We start from the raw sequence: 17,583 nt of genomic DNA, 5'->3' as shown, positions 1-17,583 counted from the left end.
AGTAACGCCTGTATATCAAGTCACCCGCACAAGTAATTGTAGTTCTAGGTTTTTTACACTTGCCTTTGTTTTTCTGCTTTTGATGTTGACAGTGTATTAAGTATTTAGCATCTTTTTGAAGCCACAGTTGAGTTTTTTTAAGCTACAACATAGCAACCGATTCATCGCTGAATCTTCCTGCCGCTCCCAGCACTGGCAGAAAGACAAACTAAGGCAAGAGTTGCATCCAGATTAATTGCTGGCCTAGTCCTGATTTCAGCCAGTTCCCTGCGAGGGCTGGCTCTGGAGAGGCCTGCTGCACTGGGGGAGATGGCTCGTGCCTTGCAAAGGAGAAAAGCTGCACAAAACTAACCACTAATCTGCCATTGTTAAGCGTAGGTGTCCTTCTCCCCTCCACCTGCACGGGCAGGGGGCTTTGCCTAGGATGAGAACTGTGCATGACTGAGAGAGGTGCTACTTTAAGTTCACCACAGCCAGTTCGTTAACATCTGACTTACAAAGCTGCTCCTGAGTTTCTGCTTTCCCCTCAGCAGCTTTTTCTGACATCCTGGAGCTTTCCTTGTCCTCCACAGCACTTTGGGCCGAATCATCTCCAGCAGTACTTGCTCCTCCCTTGGTAGTTCACAAATACAGTATATGCACACTTCTTCACTTGGGAGAGCCCAGCCCCTGGCAGTTAAACATCTGCAGGAGTCTCAAAGTACTTCACCTCTCTCTCTAACTCAGTTTGATTTCTTGTGGTTTAGTCTGAGGTTGCCCTTTTAGAAAGCACTGGCCTAGCTTTTCAAAAGGTCATGAACAAGGAAACTTCCTAATCTTAAAAGATGACTTCATCACCTATTCCTAATTAAAAACATCACTCTAGTGTTGCGAGAAATTAAGAAAAATACCCAAACTAGTGGCTTACACCATGAATATTTTTTTAAATGCAAGTGGCTTGGACTGTACATGGCATTGCCAGAACACTGGTTCATTCTGCTATGTGAAAAATTGGGCACAATGTCTAAAAATGTCTTCACTGATTAAGAGTTATCCTGCAGTAGGCACAGAAAGGAACTTGTGTACAGGCACCACTTACACTGAGCTCCTACACACGTGGCAGCACTGCCAAGTACTCCCTGTGCAGCACAGGAAGCAGTGCAGCACTGGAAGGGCCAGCTCACGACAGCAGAGCCAGGGTTTGGGGGTAGAGATCGCATATGGCACCCCAGAACCAAAGCCTGGCCTGGCTGTCCCACAGCTAAGAGTGCATTTATAAGTCCTTTGACCCAGGACAGAGCTCCTTGCCGAGACTGTTGCATGTCAGGGAAGCACCTCCCTGTACACAGTGTGTATCCTAGCGACTGTTACTAGCAAAGGCAGAAATACAACTGGAGTTTATGTTTTGTTGTTAAATGGGCGCTTCCTCCCAGGATACCCAGCACAGACCCGCCTTCAGTCTGCAGCCAGACGTGCGTGGCCCCCTCACACAATGCAGGGCAGCTACAACCTGTTCTAGGATGAGAGATGTCGGCAGATTCAGCAGACAGGGCTGCAGCGAGAGAACCACCAGCAGCAGTGCTCCTGCTGCCAGGAGCTGCACAGGCATCATAAGCCATGCTTCCACTGCCAGAGCCAGGCCCAAGGTTCTCCAGGTTTGTACTCCATTAGGAAAAAACCCATCTCGGTTAGAAAAAAGCAAACCCAGTTTGCCCTCCAATATGAAAAACACCCAAAAACACAAACCCAAAACCCAGCTGTATGTCAGTGTCTGCGCAGCTGCTGCCAGCAGCACAGCTGCTGTAATCCAGGTACTTTTCTGCATGTAAACAAGCCCTTGTAAGCTGCAAGAAATCACTCGATATGACAGATGGCTCATCCCTCTTGTTTTGGCAACGTTTGGCTGTGCCTTCCTCACCTTTCTGTAGCCATCAGCCAAGTTTGATATTGTCCTTTTTAAATGCAAACCACAATTTAATATTTCTGATTTTCTAGGTAATGGCTTTTCTGTAAAAGCAATTTTCACATGGCAAAACAAATCCCTTTGCTATGAATAATCACAGCTATACTGATGAAGTCTCTCTGGGCAGACCCAGGCTGAACACACAGCCTCACACAAGTGCTGGTCTCCACTCTACTGTGACAAATCATGAGCAGGACGTGCTTGGGACTTTTCTGTGTGCCCTCTCTGAACTACACATGCCCCAGTGGTGCATGTCCTAAAGCTTTTTTGAATTCTGCTCCTGAGAAGACGAGCAGTACAGCCAGTGCTGAAGTTACCAGAACAGCTTCTGTCATACAGGAGCATTTTTAACGGAAACAAGAAAGTCCTCTTTTGAGACACTTCGTGTGTGGCAAAGACTTGAACACAAAACATCCCAGACTTTTGAATTGAAATACAAGCTTTACAACCACATAGTAAGTGTAGGCTCTTATATTTAAGACTATATCATTTTATAGAGTACCAAAATAAGCAAAGGATCAGCACTCCATACAAAGTGTTAGTTCTCATGAAGAGGGTAGAAGGGAGATGGACTTTAATTACACTAAACTTCTTTTTTCAAGTCTAAAGAAAATTCCATTTCAGCAGAACAGATTTGGGTTTCAATTCCCCAAATTTCTAGTTCATTAAATAGCGTTTCTTTAAAGACAATTTACATTTTTTTCATTCAAAGTAAAGGGATGATTTAAAGCAATATTAACAAGGAGGTGGTGCTGTTAATGTTTAATGTCAATATGCATCTGCTATAAAGGCTAGAAGAGCAACACAACTTTATCTTTACTTCTGAAGACTACTAGAAATTGACTAACATTTGAGAGAAGTTTGCAGCACACTACACGGACTCCAGCTCTAGGCTGCTGCCAGGGAGCCTCTGCTAGTCCGTACGCTGCCACGAGGACTCGGCCAGCACAGCCCAACGCCCCAGTGCCGGCAGTGACACGTGTTCTCACACGTGTATGCGGAGTCCCACTGACAACGGTGACATCTCTCCCCTGTCTCATGGCATTAAAACACAAGTCAGCAGCTAACATTGCCACTACAATTTTACAGAAGCGTAAAGCTGAACATAATAGCAATTAAAACAAATTGAAGCTCTCTGTTAAACTTCATGACAAGCCTCTTTCCCATCCTACTCCCTGTCCAGTCCCTTCCCTAATGTCTATTTTACAATAAAGAGGTTAAGTGGATTTACATGATGCAAGCCAACTCAAAGACTTTTGCCCCTATACATATAACCATGTTAAACTGTGAAATTATACATGTGATAGATCTCTAACAGAGCGACTACCAGTTTAGATTTTAAAGAAACACAAGTATTTGAGCATGTACACAGCAATGAGTTTTAAAACTGTCCAACATCGTCACTTTCATACATTCTCTTCCTCTTTATAGCCTTAAAGGGATTTTAGACCTTGATGGTGACAATCCCAAACAAGAGTAAAATGAATTTATTTTATTGCAAACAAACGTCTAGAGTTAAACTTCTCCACCCACCTTCTTTAAAGAGAAAAGGAATCAGCAGGCTAAGGAGATACACCCATTTGAAAATTGACATGATTAAAAATTAAGATATAAAATGGGTGACTCACAGTTTCATTAGCTTACAAAATGGTGGAGTAACTACTACAAGCACACTAGGTAATACAGTATTTTGTGGGGAAAGTTATACAGACACACAGCTAACTTCATATAGATCCCATTAGACAACTGGATTTACAACAAGTTTTGTTTAATAAGAAATGGGCAAAGCCAGCTTCTTTTCAGAATCAAAATGCAGAACAAATGGAAAAGAAATTATGGTGTTGTACCTTCACAAGTTTGAGCCTCCACAAATAAAGCAACCGAGTTTTACAACTTTAAGAGCTTCTACATACACTCCACCTTCACTATTTAGCCCCAGGTTTCTGCTTTGCCCCCAACATCCTAAAGAGTTCCAAGTGTTACAAAAAAGTCCTAGTTATTGCCAGAAACTTTTACCTCCCCCTCCTCCCCTCCCAACCCAAAAGCTTCATAGAGAAGATGGAGTGTAATATGGAGCTTTACATAATCTCATGGTATTTGAGGGCTACTGAGAAGCCTCCGTACGAATCTGGTTGCTAACACTGCTATCGTATTGTGACATGACTCACGACTGTTTCTTAGAAATTGGGGGATGGGGAAAAAGGAGAAAATTCTTTAATAAAAAGACACCAGGTACAAAGCAACGTTTTACTTTTTTTGTGGTAAAAAAAAAGTCACATTTTACAGATAAAATGCAGAACCCTGAAATACTGACACATTCTTTTATCGTGCACAATGCTGAGGTTCTCTTACGAATCACTTTAAAACTGCAATTAAAAATGTACAAAAAAAGAAAAGAAAAAAATCAACCCACAAAGCTTCTAAAAAAGGAACCCGCAGGCACTTCCTCTTGTGGAATGTTTAAAAAGTTAGCCTACTAAAGAAAACAGTCGACTTCTTGTGAAGGTTTTGGAGAAATATGTATCAGTTCATTTATTTGGGTATTCAATAATATCCTTGGTGATAATGCTGACTCCATGGCTTCTGACCCCAGAATTGCTGCAATAAAGAATAAATAGTTAGTTTTAATCTGCAATTGCAAAATGGTTACATTTCTTACAGAAAAAAAAAGTACTTAGCAAACATCTAGTTCCTCTGGAACTTGAGAAGAATAAAATCCTCTCCAATAGCTGCAAGTTTCTGAACAACTGAAGGCAGTTATGAGCTCACCTCACAGCAGTAATGTGATGCCAAACACTACACACCATTAAGGCTGTTAAGCCACAGCTGATATTTGATATATCAAGACCATCAAGCCAGATTAAGTTTTGCACAGGAAACTATTTATAGTGATATTACCTAGCATTAGAAAATTTTAATATCCAGTTTTGATTACACATCTAATTATTTCAGTCAGCATTTTGAAATGTTCAAGTTAAAAAATCAGTAAAAAGATAAAGTTGGGACTACTTACACCCTGCTGCCACTGGTTGTAGCCCTGAGATTGGTTTTTGTAGCCACGATTATTTCCCCTTCCTCTGAAGTTCTGCAAGAGGACAACAGCTTTTAACAACTTCATCTATATGTGTTTTTCAGAAGTGTACTAATACCAATCTTTATTACCACCAAAACACCACACACCATATTGAAGCTTTCAAATTCAAGCTGTCAGTCTCGGGTTAAAACAAAATAAAAAAAACTACCCAAAACAAAACCCTCCCTGAAAAACACTAGAATATCAAAAGCCTCCTCTCTCTAAGCAACTCCTTTTTAACAAGGGGCAAGAACATCAGAATTAATAAGCCAGCTCAAACTGTAGTTGCCAGTGGTCTGGAAAGCTGGCTAATCCAGTTTTGCCTCACCCTATTTTCAGCTGCTAAACTGCACCAGGACAACTAAAAATACAAGAGCTTGTCTATTTTCAGTTAGGAAAGGCTGTAGTTGCTACAAGGGTATGTTATCTGATCAGACAAAAGGATATGGGTCACACAACTGAAAATAGAAGACCTAACCCATAGAACTTCAAATAGAAGTTATGGTACAACAAAGGGACATTGATACTAGTAGATAAAATATTTCATTTCTCCTGTTTGTCAGTATTATGCAAACTTGAGCCATGTTTACTGGCTTGGGCTCCATCTGCTGGCTTTTCAGTAATCCAATTTTTTTTTCATGAATTCCACTGATACTTCACCAGGTAAGACCTAGGCTAGCACCTTTACCAGTTGCATTTGATACCAGACACCAAGACAAAGACTGTGCAGAGTCATTTCCATAAAGTTCCCTAAATATTTGATAAAGATACACCTTGACCCTAAAGCCGAACAACAGTTACTACTATTGTCAGGAGAGGGGGGGACACGTGACAAACAAAAAATCCTGAACACAAGCCTTCACATAACATGCCCTAGAAATCTTCGTTTTTAACAAGACAGAGGTACAGCCTTAACATGGAACCCCCACATCCACATCAGCACTTCTTACACAGCATTCAGAGCCATGCACACATGCACTAAACCGGAAAAGCCTTGCAGTGTGGCAGTGGTGCAGCACCACAACCTAGTGTGCAGCTGTTCACAGCCACCAAACCTTTCAACCAACCTCATCCAAAGTACTGTAGTTCACCCAGTCAATCCCCCCTCCCCACCCAAGCATCACCTGGTTGTAGTTCCCCCTGTTGGGCATTCCACCTCTGTTATAGTTTCCTCTGTTTGAGTAGCCACCTCTGCTTGGAAAGACAGGGCCACGAGGATATGGGTAGCCAATCGCACCGCTGCTGCCACCGCCACCACCGCCACCTCCACCACCTCGCTGAGGCATGTTGCCTCCCCTTCTGTTGTATCCACCACGATTGCCAGGGACTGCAGGGAGAGAGTTACTTCAGGTCTTACGTATTTCCTACTTGAAAATCAACAGTGCAATCCAGGATTTTGACAACTTTCTCATTTAAGCTGGACAATTAACTCTGCACTAAAACATTAAAGCTTGCTGAAATTGAAAGCAAGATTCCCATCAAATAATAACTGCAATGCAAGTACTACACCCTTTTTTCCCTCAGTAGCAGCAACCTCCAGAATTCACAGCCTTATTTTTAGGCTCACCTCCTCCTCTGAAGTTGCCCCGCATGTTGAATCCTCCACGTCCTCTCTGACCCCTATTAAATTGATTTTTATTGCTCTTCTTGTTCTTCTTTGAGCCAGTATTCTGTTTCTTTTCTGGCGGAAGAGCTTTCTTACTTTCTTCTTTATACTGTTCCAAAAGCTTCTGAGCTTCTTCTTTTTGCAACTCTACATAGATTATTTCATCAAAACATTCTGCTACCTCTGGCAGTGTGAAGTTCCCTATAATTGCAAAAACACTGAGTATTCAGCATCTACATTCCGCTACAATCAAAGCCGCAATTTAATCACCTTTCTCCCATTCTTCCTCCCACCCCCTGCATTCCCTCAAGCATAGGGACAAAATTACATAATTTGAGCATTTAGGAAATATAACAGTGACAAAAGAAATAAACAGGTCTTCATGGAGTTACCAGTACTGTTCCAAACCTCAAAAACATTCTGCCTGTATCTTTTTTTTCTTTTATAAGCCTCCACTCAGAATACCAGTTTCTGCCAAATATATCACTCATATAGGGCACTTTATGCCAAGACAGCTTTGTGCATCTGCATGAAGCGTATCAGCATAACTGAGTAGTGTTAAGGACTGCAGCAGAGGGAACACAATATAGTGTTATCCTACCAAGTTACAATAGTCTTCCAGTTTTGTTTAAGTACAACTGTTTAAGATAAAGTGATTTTTTTTTAGACTTCACGTTTACTTAATCCTTTAAACAGATAGTCAGCATCCTAAAACACAGTATAGGATTATGTTCCATGCCTTTCATTTTGAGAACTGCATGCTCTGGAAGATCTTTTCCCTCCACCTCTGCCTTCTTTTGTGTTCTTTGCTTGTAGTCTTCATCTTTTGGGCAAACAACAACTGCTTTGCGCTGGAAGCCTGCAAACAGGCACATTTTTCTCCTCTGCGCAGCTGCAGACACATTTGTCTGAAAAAAATGCAGTAACTTACTACACGTAGCTGTCATTGTAAGAGTTAAGGAAGTCAACTTATGGTGTATAGACTTCACCTCTACAAGAGCTTGCAATGAAGTTTACAAATAACTGGACATAAAGATGCTGCACAATGCAAAGTTACGAACTCATATCCACGTGTTAAAACGCTATTCCTCCCACATCCCATAAATCCAGAGAAGTTCAGACAAGCATTTGTAGTATTATCTCAACTTTGTGTCCCCTGAGTAGTAAGTAAGTGAAAGTGCTATTACAATGTAATTTTAATCCCAGTTAATTACTACATTACAGCCTATAACAGATTTCCTTAACCGTTTTTCACTGAAGTTTCTACCTGATCCAAAATGAAATTCCGCTTCTTACGAGCTGCGATCTCAATGAATTTCCCAAGACACTGTGGAGCTCTCTGCAACAGTGTGTTAAGTTTCCCAGTGTCTGCCATCTGACGCTTAAAACCTGCAACCTATGGAGAGATTTTCCAGAGTTAAAGTAGTCGTGATACACGTGGCTGACGTTTTCTTTGCTAAATGTTCTCCACCTCAATTCATGGATTGTTCAATTGAAGGCTATAGCTGCAAACTCGTAACTGAAATTCTCAAGCCTCCATAAAACACAGAGCTTTACAAAGACTCTAGGTGAATCAATACAGTTCAGTTCAAGGTATACTCATCACAATACTAATTCCAGCTAAACATGCTATTCTGAAAACAGTAACACAGAGAAATAGAAATACCTTAAAGAGTCAACAACAGTTGACTATTTTTTATATACTACCGCAAAAAGCTTTAGAATTCTGCTGTGCCACATACAAATGAGCAGCTCAGCAAGGTAAAAAGACTTTTAACAGTCACTAGCTAACACGTAGCCAGTTTCTTTCATACAAAAGAATCCCACAGCAGCCAGACACCTTGGATTTACACCAAGTTTTTAATATATTAAGAAATCAAATGTCATATTTTCACTTACCATCATTTTGTCCATAATAGTATTTGTCCCAAGAATGTTGTATTTCCCGGGATTTGCTGCTGCATGTTTGGTAACCCATGTAGTCTTGCCAGCCCCAGGCAAACCAATCATCATCACCACCTATGACGACAAGTTCTATACTTGAGATACTAGTTCAAAGATTTTCTTTAGTATGTAACTTAGCCCAGAAAGCCTAATGAATACTGAGAGGGAATGTAGGAGTGTCAGGAGGTGGTGGTGGTAGTGAACAGTCATAGGATACCAAGTATTAAAGCTCCCAAACAACATCAGAGCGTGGTGTAATAGTCTGCTTAAGTCTGCCACTGCCATCCATCCATCTCAACAACTTTGAGATTATCAAGAAGAAACTTACCTCACAATCTTTCTTTTGCTCAGGTCCCTTTGGTCCTCGGACCCTATCCTCCAGGGGTACCTTCTGGATGAAGGTATACTCTTCAGGAACAGGAAAGTAAGGTTCCTCCTTCTGACCAAAGTTAAACTCAACTGCACAGTTATGGCAGAGAACATGTGGAAAGAGTGGTCGTCCATCAAGAACTTCCTTGCTTATTTTGAATGCAACACCAAGCTCTTGTCCATTCTTGGAATATGAGAGTTCCACTTCATCACCATCAAAATTCTGTTTTTCAGACAAAACATCAGGTTAGATACAAGTACCTCACTCTATGAAATTATATTAGTCACCTCACTATACTCACTATATTCATTTAACTCCTGTAACACTGCTATATCATAAACGAACTAAAACAAATTTTCTCTTACAATGAGTTACTGCCAGTGATCATCTTGTTTAAGATCTGATTTTTTTGTTAAAGGCTTTAAAGACATTCATTTGTTTATGAATACGTAATCACGTTGGCAGCAGCCACTGTTGATAATAGCTGCTGCTTCTAGCATCTCCCTATGTTAAACAACTTGTCTTGCTCCCATGATTTTAAGTATTTGCTTTACTGCTTATCACATCAAAGAAGTCTAAACATATTCTCTTTTGAGGAAAAACATCCTTGAAATAAGTGAAAACTTACAGCAAAACATCCAATCACATCATTTTCATCAAACTTCTCACCAAAGTCTTCAGTCTCACAATTGCAAGTCTTTATTCCTTTTAGAGAATAACCATAAGAAAATTCTTCTTCACCTGAAGAAATAATTTAAACTAATTAAAAACAGGCATTCCCACCTAACCTTTTAGAAATAAATCACTTTACAGCTACTTACGTAGGCTGCTGTTCAGAATATTTTTATTAATGCCAAAACAAGCTATGACCTTAAACAGTTACACAAGCTCACTTTTCTATTCAAGAGTACTTTCACTTGAGATGGAACGGCAGCGTTTCCTCATCCCAGTTTTAAGAGCCTTATGCTGCTGGTTCCAGATTCATCCTGACAATAAAGCTGAACTGCCAGATAAAGACATGAGCAAGTATTTTTAAAATCTGAAAACCTCACATTATGCACTGGTATACCTACTGTAACATAGTCAGAAAGGCTTTCTGACTGAATTAAGTCTCCAGTAGCACTTACCCCTCCCATTTTAAAGGGAGTTTAGCAGACAGTCAGCCTATGCCACAGCTGAGGATGAAGCTGCAAGGAACAAGCTAACAGGAAGTGTCAAACATAAGCACTCAGGTGGAACTTAAGTACTTAACTAGAAAGCTGTTGCTGATGTCAGAACATACCAACTCATACACATTTCCCACAAAGATGTGTTTCAGCAACAAGTATGAGCTGTCAGTGTTATTATGACCATTTGCCATATATCTAATGAAGTTGCACTTTTTTCTTTCCAACTATTTTCAGAAATTAGGATTTCCCCCCCAAGCCAAAAGAATGATAATGGAGTTATCCATGAATTTTTTTTCACTGGTTAAATCTTACACTATGTCCCATCCTTGAAGAAAAAAGAGAAGGGGGGGAGAGAAGGGCTGCCCCTGTTCCCTCTTATGACACCACACAAAAAGGAGAAATCTTTATCTTGTTAGGTATTCGATAATGTTCTCCACAAGCCATACTTGACCACTGGAAGAACTAGCTCTGAAATGATGAACTCCTTACAAGCCTGAATACTTAATGGCTTAATTTGAGTCATTTACAGGACATGGTATGAGGAAGTTTATTACTAGGACCAAATAAAGACTTTTCAGAACACACACATTACGATCACTAAGCTTGTCCCACCTGCTTCAGAAAAAGATGATTTAAAACTTCAGCCATATTCAGCATACACAATTCAAAAGCAATCAAACATTTAATTCTTACCAAGCAACATTCCGCTTGTGTTCAGTGACCAGCCAACTCGCACTTCATGTATGTCAATATCTTTTGTATACAGGTGTTTAACAGGAATCTTTTCTGTAACCTATTTTTAAATTATTCAGCAAAAGGTAAGCGATATTTATTAGACACTAACAAGATGGAAGCACAAAAGGTAGTATTTGGAACCTTTACACATTGGTTGAATCTTTGCTAAGTCTAAGTAATCACCTTCTGCAAAAATAAAACATTCTAAAACCACAAGCCAACGACTAAATAGTTTTATCTCCTGACCTAGCAATGAAGATTGAAGATACCATATATCTTGATCACTTTGTCAAAGCAGTCCCCCTCAGTGGCCAAAAGCCTTAAGTCCTTTTGACATTGTATTAATATCACAAACAAGATGTATACATATTTAAAAAAACCAAAAGAGCTGCCATAAAACTGGGATTAACAGTAAATTACTTTGCTAAGAAAATATGCAATGGATAAAAAAATTGCTTTATATAGACTGAGGCAAATATTACACTCATCCCTTTTCACTGTAAGCAGACTTCCTGGGCAAACTGCCAACTTCCAAACAACATAACCAGATTTAAACAAAAAAACCCCAACATACAAAACCCCCCAACAAACCACCTAAAAGCACTGGAATCTGTAGGCAATCAGCTATTTCTTAGTTGCATTTACTAACTTCACCAAATTCAACTGAAAAATCCATCAGTACCCTACCAGCTTCCGCAATTATTTAAGTCAGGTCAAACTGATTTGAAAGTGAACAGGGCAATAGTGACATTAACTTCACTTTAGTGGCCTCCCAAAGTTAAAGAAAGAAATCACTCCATGCAACAACAAGAACGGGATCACTACCCAGTTCTCATGGAAAAAGTTACATGTCAAAGCACTAGAGGAAGAGAACAGAGTAAGAGAACACAGGCACATCATGTGCAAAGAAGCCTTTAACATGGTTTTAAGTAAAAAAAAATAAAAAAAATATTCAAGCTTTGTGCTCTTGTTACTCTTCCATCCACAAGTTGGAGAAATCAATTTATTACAAGGCTGATTGCTCTTTGCCATTCTTAGCCTTCAGGAGAACTTTTGTTCTCAAAATTTAACTACCTGCTAAATACTCACATTCAATGCATCAAGTCAGAGTTAATCATGTTGAAAGGGACCTCTGGAGGTCATCTAGCCCAAGTCTCTACCTAGAGTAAGTCAAACTCAAAGAGAAGTGGAAACAGAAAGGACTGCTGGGATAATTTATATCCCCTTTTTAAAAAGAAATCAAGCTCTCTGTACTCTTCAAAAAGTCCAAGCAAACTTCTGACTAGAGAGTGTTGATGCATGAACTCCCACATAGAATTCTTAAAAAATGAGAGCAAACGTCTCATTCCAACAAAATGAAGGGTTTTGTGGGTTTTTTGGGGGGCTTTGTTTGTTTGGGTTTTTTTTTTTGTTGTTAAATGGAAGTTCTTATTAAAGAGGCAACAGTTTTGCAAACTGAGCCATCTTTTATCAAGAACATTTCACAGGCACATAAGACAAGGCCTTCCCAGGCCTTGTTCACATGACGTAGTTTTAACTTAGTCCAAAAAATGTGACAAGTATAAACAATATTATATTTAAGCATGCAAAACAGTCTCCTGTAAGCATCAGTAACTCACCTTCATCTCAAAGCAGACTTTGCCTTTAGAAACTCCATAGGAAGCTCTCCCTCCAGCCCACAGGAAAGCAAAGCTTTCCATGGTCAGAGAGGAAGCACTAAACCGGTCTCTTGAGATTTTAAAATGCAGGTCACAGTTATCTGTTAACATAAAAATCATTCTGTTTACTCTGATTACAAAATAACGTACAGGTGTCCAATTGTATGCATTAAAGGTGATGTCAGCTTTCAAAGGTGATATTCAAGACAAACTGCCAGCAAGTACTCATCGGCTTTCAGAAAAGCAACTCACAACTGAACATATGCCTAGACAGAGGCACAGGCTGAAGCTCAGCATAAAGTCTTAAAAAAACTAGCTAACGAGAGCAATTTTTCAAGGTGTTATCTTCACTTTTGTCACCCATTTCCCCTCTATTTTTTCCATCTGCTTAAAAGCCCCTGAATTTCACCTTATCTACCCACTTGAGTCTTCTTTGTTGGTTACCTACTTCTGCCAGTACAGAGCAATTTGCATCATGCTCTTGGCAGTATGTGCTGTTGTACTGTTTTTGAAGTATTCTTAATGCTCACCCTCAAAATTAAGGGCTGCTAAGACATAAACATGAACGTTTGAGTACTGAAAATAGTCTCTGGTTAATACAATAAACTAGCGAGTCCCATTAGATTAAGCCAATTAAAACACGAGTGTTTAATTCAAACACTCTCTGTGCTTAGTCTGAGAACCTACTTCAGACCAAAAACAAGACCTACACTATGAATTCACCTAAGAGCTTAAGTGGAACCTTGGTTTTACAGGCATCTTCAGAGCTGAACACCATCAAATTGCTAATTAATCTTTTAATAGGTTTCAGAATGACAATGCCAAATGGTAAGATGGGGTGCAGCATAGAGCACTTTAATTCCCCAGAACAAGGAATCCATAGATGAAGCTCCAAACCTATTTGATAGTTACTAGAAAGAAGCTAAAGGAGCAAACAGAGTTCTGCTCTAGTGTAAAACCTGCACGCTGCCTGAGCACACCAAATGCAGTCTGCCCTGTATTACTGGCAACTGTCACAGACAAGATTTTTGCATACAACCATCCCCAATGGCAACAGTGTTTTCCAAGTGTTTTCTCATTAGTACTTCTACCTTTTATTTGTTGTGTGAAAACCAGATAAAATCACACAGAAGAAACCCACCTTTGCATGTTACTTATAGAACAGGAAATGACAACAGAATTTCAAATTACAGCTTCCTTTTAAGACATGGGAAATAAAAGGTACTTAAGAGTGGCTAAACCTCTTATATGTCTGGATCGCTATGGTGCAGAAAAGAGAATACCTATTCAGTCTTTAAGCTATGTTTGAATGTTATCTCCAAACAGTCTGTTAACACTTTAAATCATGAAGTTTGTCCAGTAAGAAAACTTTTCACTAGGAATTATTATTATTATTATAGAAATAGTAATAATTAACAGCAGCCATTTACTCAGTCATTGGGAAAATCCAAAGCTCCCACAGAGGTGGCTACTCACCAGGTTAGCAGCTAGAAACTTGAGATTTAGTTACCAAAATGTCAAGGATGGCATATTGAACAGTTTATGTGGCTGTAAACTAATACTGCCTTCCATTTCAAAGTACTTGTTGCGGGGAAAAAACCATCTGGAACTACTAACAAATATGCTAGATAATGCCAGAAGTTAAGCTTTTCTTCCATAACACTTTAAGAATCCAACAAGTTCAAGCACTACTTATTCCAGTTTTCTAATATTGCACTAAGTTCTTATACTTACCCTCAAGAATACAAATGCCAACTTTGCTCTTACGGTACATCCCAGTAATAGTAATGTTTATAATCTGTCTCAAAAAAACCCATTTGCAGGTACTTGTCAAAGTCTACGCTCTGCCAAGGAATTCTCTCTGTCTTCCCACTTACACAAATCACCACCCAACCCCATAAACTCCCAGGCTGCATAAATGGGTCACTTTTCAGGAGGCCTTACCAGATTTTGTTCAATTTCTCAGAAGATGTGAAAGAACACTCCACTGCTCGGTACATATGTAGCGCAAGTTATGCAGGAAGCTCACTTCACCAACCATACCATTGTAATCACTTACACTACTGACTCTCTAAGCTTTCTGAAGCAGCAGTGCTGGACAACTATTTTCTCAAGCTGTTTTCAGGGTGCTCTATGTTCACTCTACATTTGGCCACCCAAGCTTCCATACTGTGTAAGAGTTTTGGTTAAGATTTCTTCACAGAATTCTGTCACCACAGACTTTGTAGGAAAACAAGCTTACTGCTGCTAATATACTTGCATATCCTTCTGATCTCTGTATATTGAAAATGGGTAGAAACACAATTTCTTTTTTTTTTTAGTTACCTGGTAACGAAAGTCAACAAATGTATTCTCCCCGCATTTCAGAAAGTGTGGCATTAAGATTAAAAATATAACACCACATCTTTCCAGAGCAAAGGAAAGCATGTTTACTCACAAGTATCAAGACAAACCACTGTGTCATCAAAATGTTCATCTTCTTCTTCAACAGGTGGTTGAGGGGACTTGGCCCTGATAAAACAAAGACCAAACAAAAGATAATAAAGCTACATATATTTTCACAATGTTAAAATAGACACTCCTGTACTTTACTCCTCCTCATTCACAAAATGCTACCCAACATCAAGTCTGTTTACCTGCTATACTTATTTTCCTCAATGTATTCAAAATATCCTCGGCCATGGTCCTCACGTGGTCTTTTCACTCCCCTCTTCTTCTCACCAGGTTTTTGTTCCATTTTACCATCTCCTGTAACAAAACGAATAATTCATTTTAATTATTTTAAGTTTTAATATAGTTAGGAATAAAATCTCTCTGAGGGCTATAAGCTTGTAAATTGCAAGAACCTACAGCCTGAGAAAAACAATAATATCCTAAAAAGAAGTTTTGCCTTTTTTTTTTTTTTTTTTAAGATAGAACCCCGTATCTCGAATTTTCTCGGGAGACTCACAACTTGTCGTGAGTCAGAAGTGATTTAGCAGACGGAAGCGGCCACTACACCACGCAGCAGCCGGTACGGCCGTCGGTGTTAAGATCCCCACGGAAAAGCCAGAAAAATAAAATGAAAAAAAATAAAAGGACCAAAAAAAACCCGGACCCGCCGCGACGCCGCACCCCCATCCTCCTCCCCGCGGGGACAGCGGGACATTCCCGGCCGCTCGCAAGGGCACGGCGCGATCCGCACGACTGCGCCTCCTCCCGGCGGGCCGCAGGCGGGAGCCCCAGGGCAGGAATTCCTCCTCCTCCTCCTCCCGCCTCCATTGTACCGCCGGGCCTTCCCAGCGCCATCCCGTGCGCCCAGCCCGGAAGTGACGTCACGCGCGCCGCGCGCCCCTCGGCGCACAATGCACAGCGCGCCCCAGCGGCCCCTCCGCCGCCCCTCCCCCCACGGCCCCTCCCCCCGCCCGGCCCCCCCCGCCGGGGCCGCACGAGGCGCGGGGCCTCCAACGTCCTCCCGCGCGCGCCCCGGAAGCCGCCCCCCCCCTCACACCCCCCTGCGGGCAGCCCCCGCCATGGCGGGCGGGGGATGGGATTAATGGCCCCCCCTCGTCCCCACCGCGCTCACTCACCCCCGGCGCCCTGAGCCCCAGGGCGGCCGCTGCCGCCTTCCGCTTTCTTCTGCTGCTGCTGCTGTTGCTTGGCGGGGCCCGCCGGGCCGGAGGCGGCGGCCGCGGCGGGCCCCGAGGCGCCCCCGGCGCTCTTGCCCGGGGCCTCCTTGGCGGCGGCGGCGCCGCGCGGCGGGAGGAGCGGTGGGGGCTGCTGCGGCTGCTGGGACTGCGGCGGCTGCTGGTCGCCGTGCCCGTTGGCGTCTCCGGCCACGGCCTCCTCCTCGTCGGCCAGCTCGTCCTCCCCCTCCTGGAATCCCTGGTCGTCGCCGTTCTCATCCTCCTCCTCCTCCTCTTCCTCCTCCTCGCCGCCCGCCTCCTCCTCCATGGGGCCGCCCCCGGCCCCCGCCCGCTCGCCGTTCTCTTCGCCCAGCTCCATGGCGTCGCCATCAGCGGCCTCCAGCCCTTCCTCGTCGTCGTCCTCCATGGCGGAGGCCGCGGCCTGGCCAGGGCCTCCCCCCTGGCGGAGCTGCGCGGCGCCCCCGCCGCTCTCGGCCGCCTCCCCCTCCACGCTGCCGTTGCCGGGCTCGGCCGCGCCGCTGGCGGGGCCGCCCCCGCCGGCCTCCTCCTGGTCAAGCGCGGCCTGGAGCCGCTCCATGAGCTCGGCCTTGAGGCCCTTGTCGGAGAGGCGCCGCTTTTTCAGCTCCTCCTTCAGCTCCGACACCTTCAGCTTCTTCACGTTCACGGGCGAGCAGCTCATGGCGGCGGCGCTGGCGGCTCGGTCCCTGGGCGGCGCGCGGGCGGCGGCGGTCAGGGACGGGCGGGCGACTCTGGCTGTGCCTGCGGTGTATGGGTGCCCCGGCGGGCGGTGGGAGCGGGCGGGAGGCGCAGGGGGCCTGTGCGGCTGCGGCGGCTGCGGGAGCTGCGGAGCGGGACCCGCCTGGCGCCAAATCCTTTCACCGCGAGCTCGCGAGGGAGACGCGCCTCGCGGGGCCGCGCACGCACCGCCGCCGCGCGCGCGCCGCCCCGCCCCGCCCCCGCGCACGTAGGCCCTCCCGCGCTACCGTAACCACCCTGTTACCGTAAATGCCCGGCCGAGCGCAGCGGGGCCCGCCGCCCTTCTGGCGCATTCCTGCCCGGCAGCGGATTCACCGACACGCAGCTCCGGCACACTGACCCCGCTCGGGGCTGGGAGCCGTCCCCGCGCCAGCTCCCGCTCGCTGACATGAGGCCACGGCCCGACCGAAATGCCCCCGCGTTCGAGCCGCAACCTCGCCAGCGCTCTGCCCTGCTTCCCCTCGGTCCCCGGCGCCCCTCTCGGGCCTAGTCCCGCACGGTTTATTGCGTAAAGGCTTCGAAGAGGGGCACTGCCGCCCGAAATAGTTCCCCTGGCACAGCCCTGCTAACGCGGTTATGTAAGGGCAGGAGCGGAGCGAGCAATCCGCGTCCCCGCAGCACCGGGAGGAAGCAGGCGCAGGGCTGATCCCAAAGCAGAGCCCTGCGATAACAAAGGTTCTCGAGTGCCTCAACTGGGGCTCGGC

General features: G+C 43.7%; 1 protein-coding gene across 1 annotated transcript; it reads right to left on the bottom strand.

Annotated features, from left to right (window-relative positions):
* Window positions 1-3,419: 3,419 nt before the first annotated feature.
* HNRNPU (heterogeneous nuclear ribonucleoprotein U) lies at window positions 3,420-17,026 on the bottom strand. Its single transcript, XM_064648645.1, has 14 exons — window positions 16,067-17,026; window positions 15,134-15,245; window positions 14,935-15,008; window positions 12,459-12,598; window positions 10,798-10,897; window positions 9,564-9,676; window positions 8,894-9,157; window positions 8,521-8,640; window positions 7,889-8,017; window positions 7,361-7,529; window positions 6,583-6,822; window positions 6,140-6,342; window positions 4,956-5,027; window positions 3,420-4,540 (listed from the first exon to the last, which is right to left on the bottom strand). Exons 1-14 carry the CDS (start codon window positions 16,800-16,802, stop codon window positions 4,487-4,489), a joined length of 2,526 nt encoding a protein of 841 aa, XP_064504715.1. The 5' UTR covers window positions 16,803-17,026; the 3' UTR covers window positions 3,420-4,486.
* Between the last annotated feature and the right edge of the window lie 557 nt (window positions 17,027-17,583).

The sequence above is a fragment of the Pseudopipra pipra genome, chromosome 3 (genome assembly GCF_036250125.1).
Source record: "Pseudopipra pipra isolate bDixPip1 chromosome 3, bDixPip1.hap1, whole genome shotgun sequence".
Taxonomy (NCBI): Eukaryota; Metazoa; Chordata; class Aves; order Passeriformes; family Pipridae; genus Pseudopipra; species Pseudopipra pipra.
The sequence above is the reverse complement of the archived record's forward strand: the minus strand, read 5'-3'. Positions and strand labels throughout refer to the sequence as shown.

Excerpts from the sequence above, each read along its gene's own strand:
- HNRNPU (XM_064648645.1), bottom strand. The coding sequence starts at position 16,802 with ATGAGCTGCTCGCCCGTGAACGTGAAGAAGCTGAAGGTGTCGGAGCTG. Across the intron at positions 15,246-16,066 it reads TGGGGCTCAGGGCGCCGGGG|GAGATGGTAAAATGGAACAA; the intron begins GTGAGTGAGCGC and ends GTTTTGTTACAG. Across the intron at positions 7,530-7,888 it reads GGAATTTCATTTTGGATCAG|ACAAATGTGTCTGCAGCTGC; the intron begins GTAGAAACTTCA and ends CATTTTTTTCAG.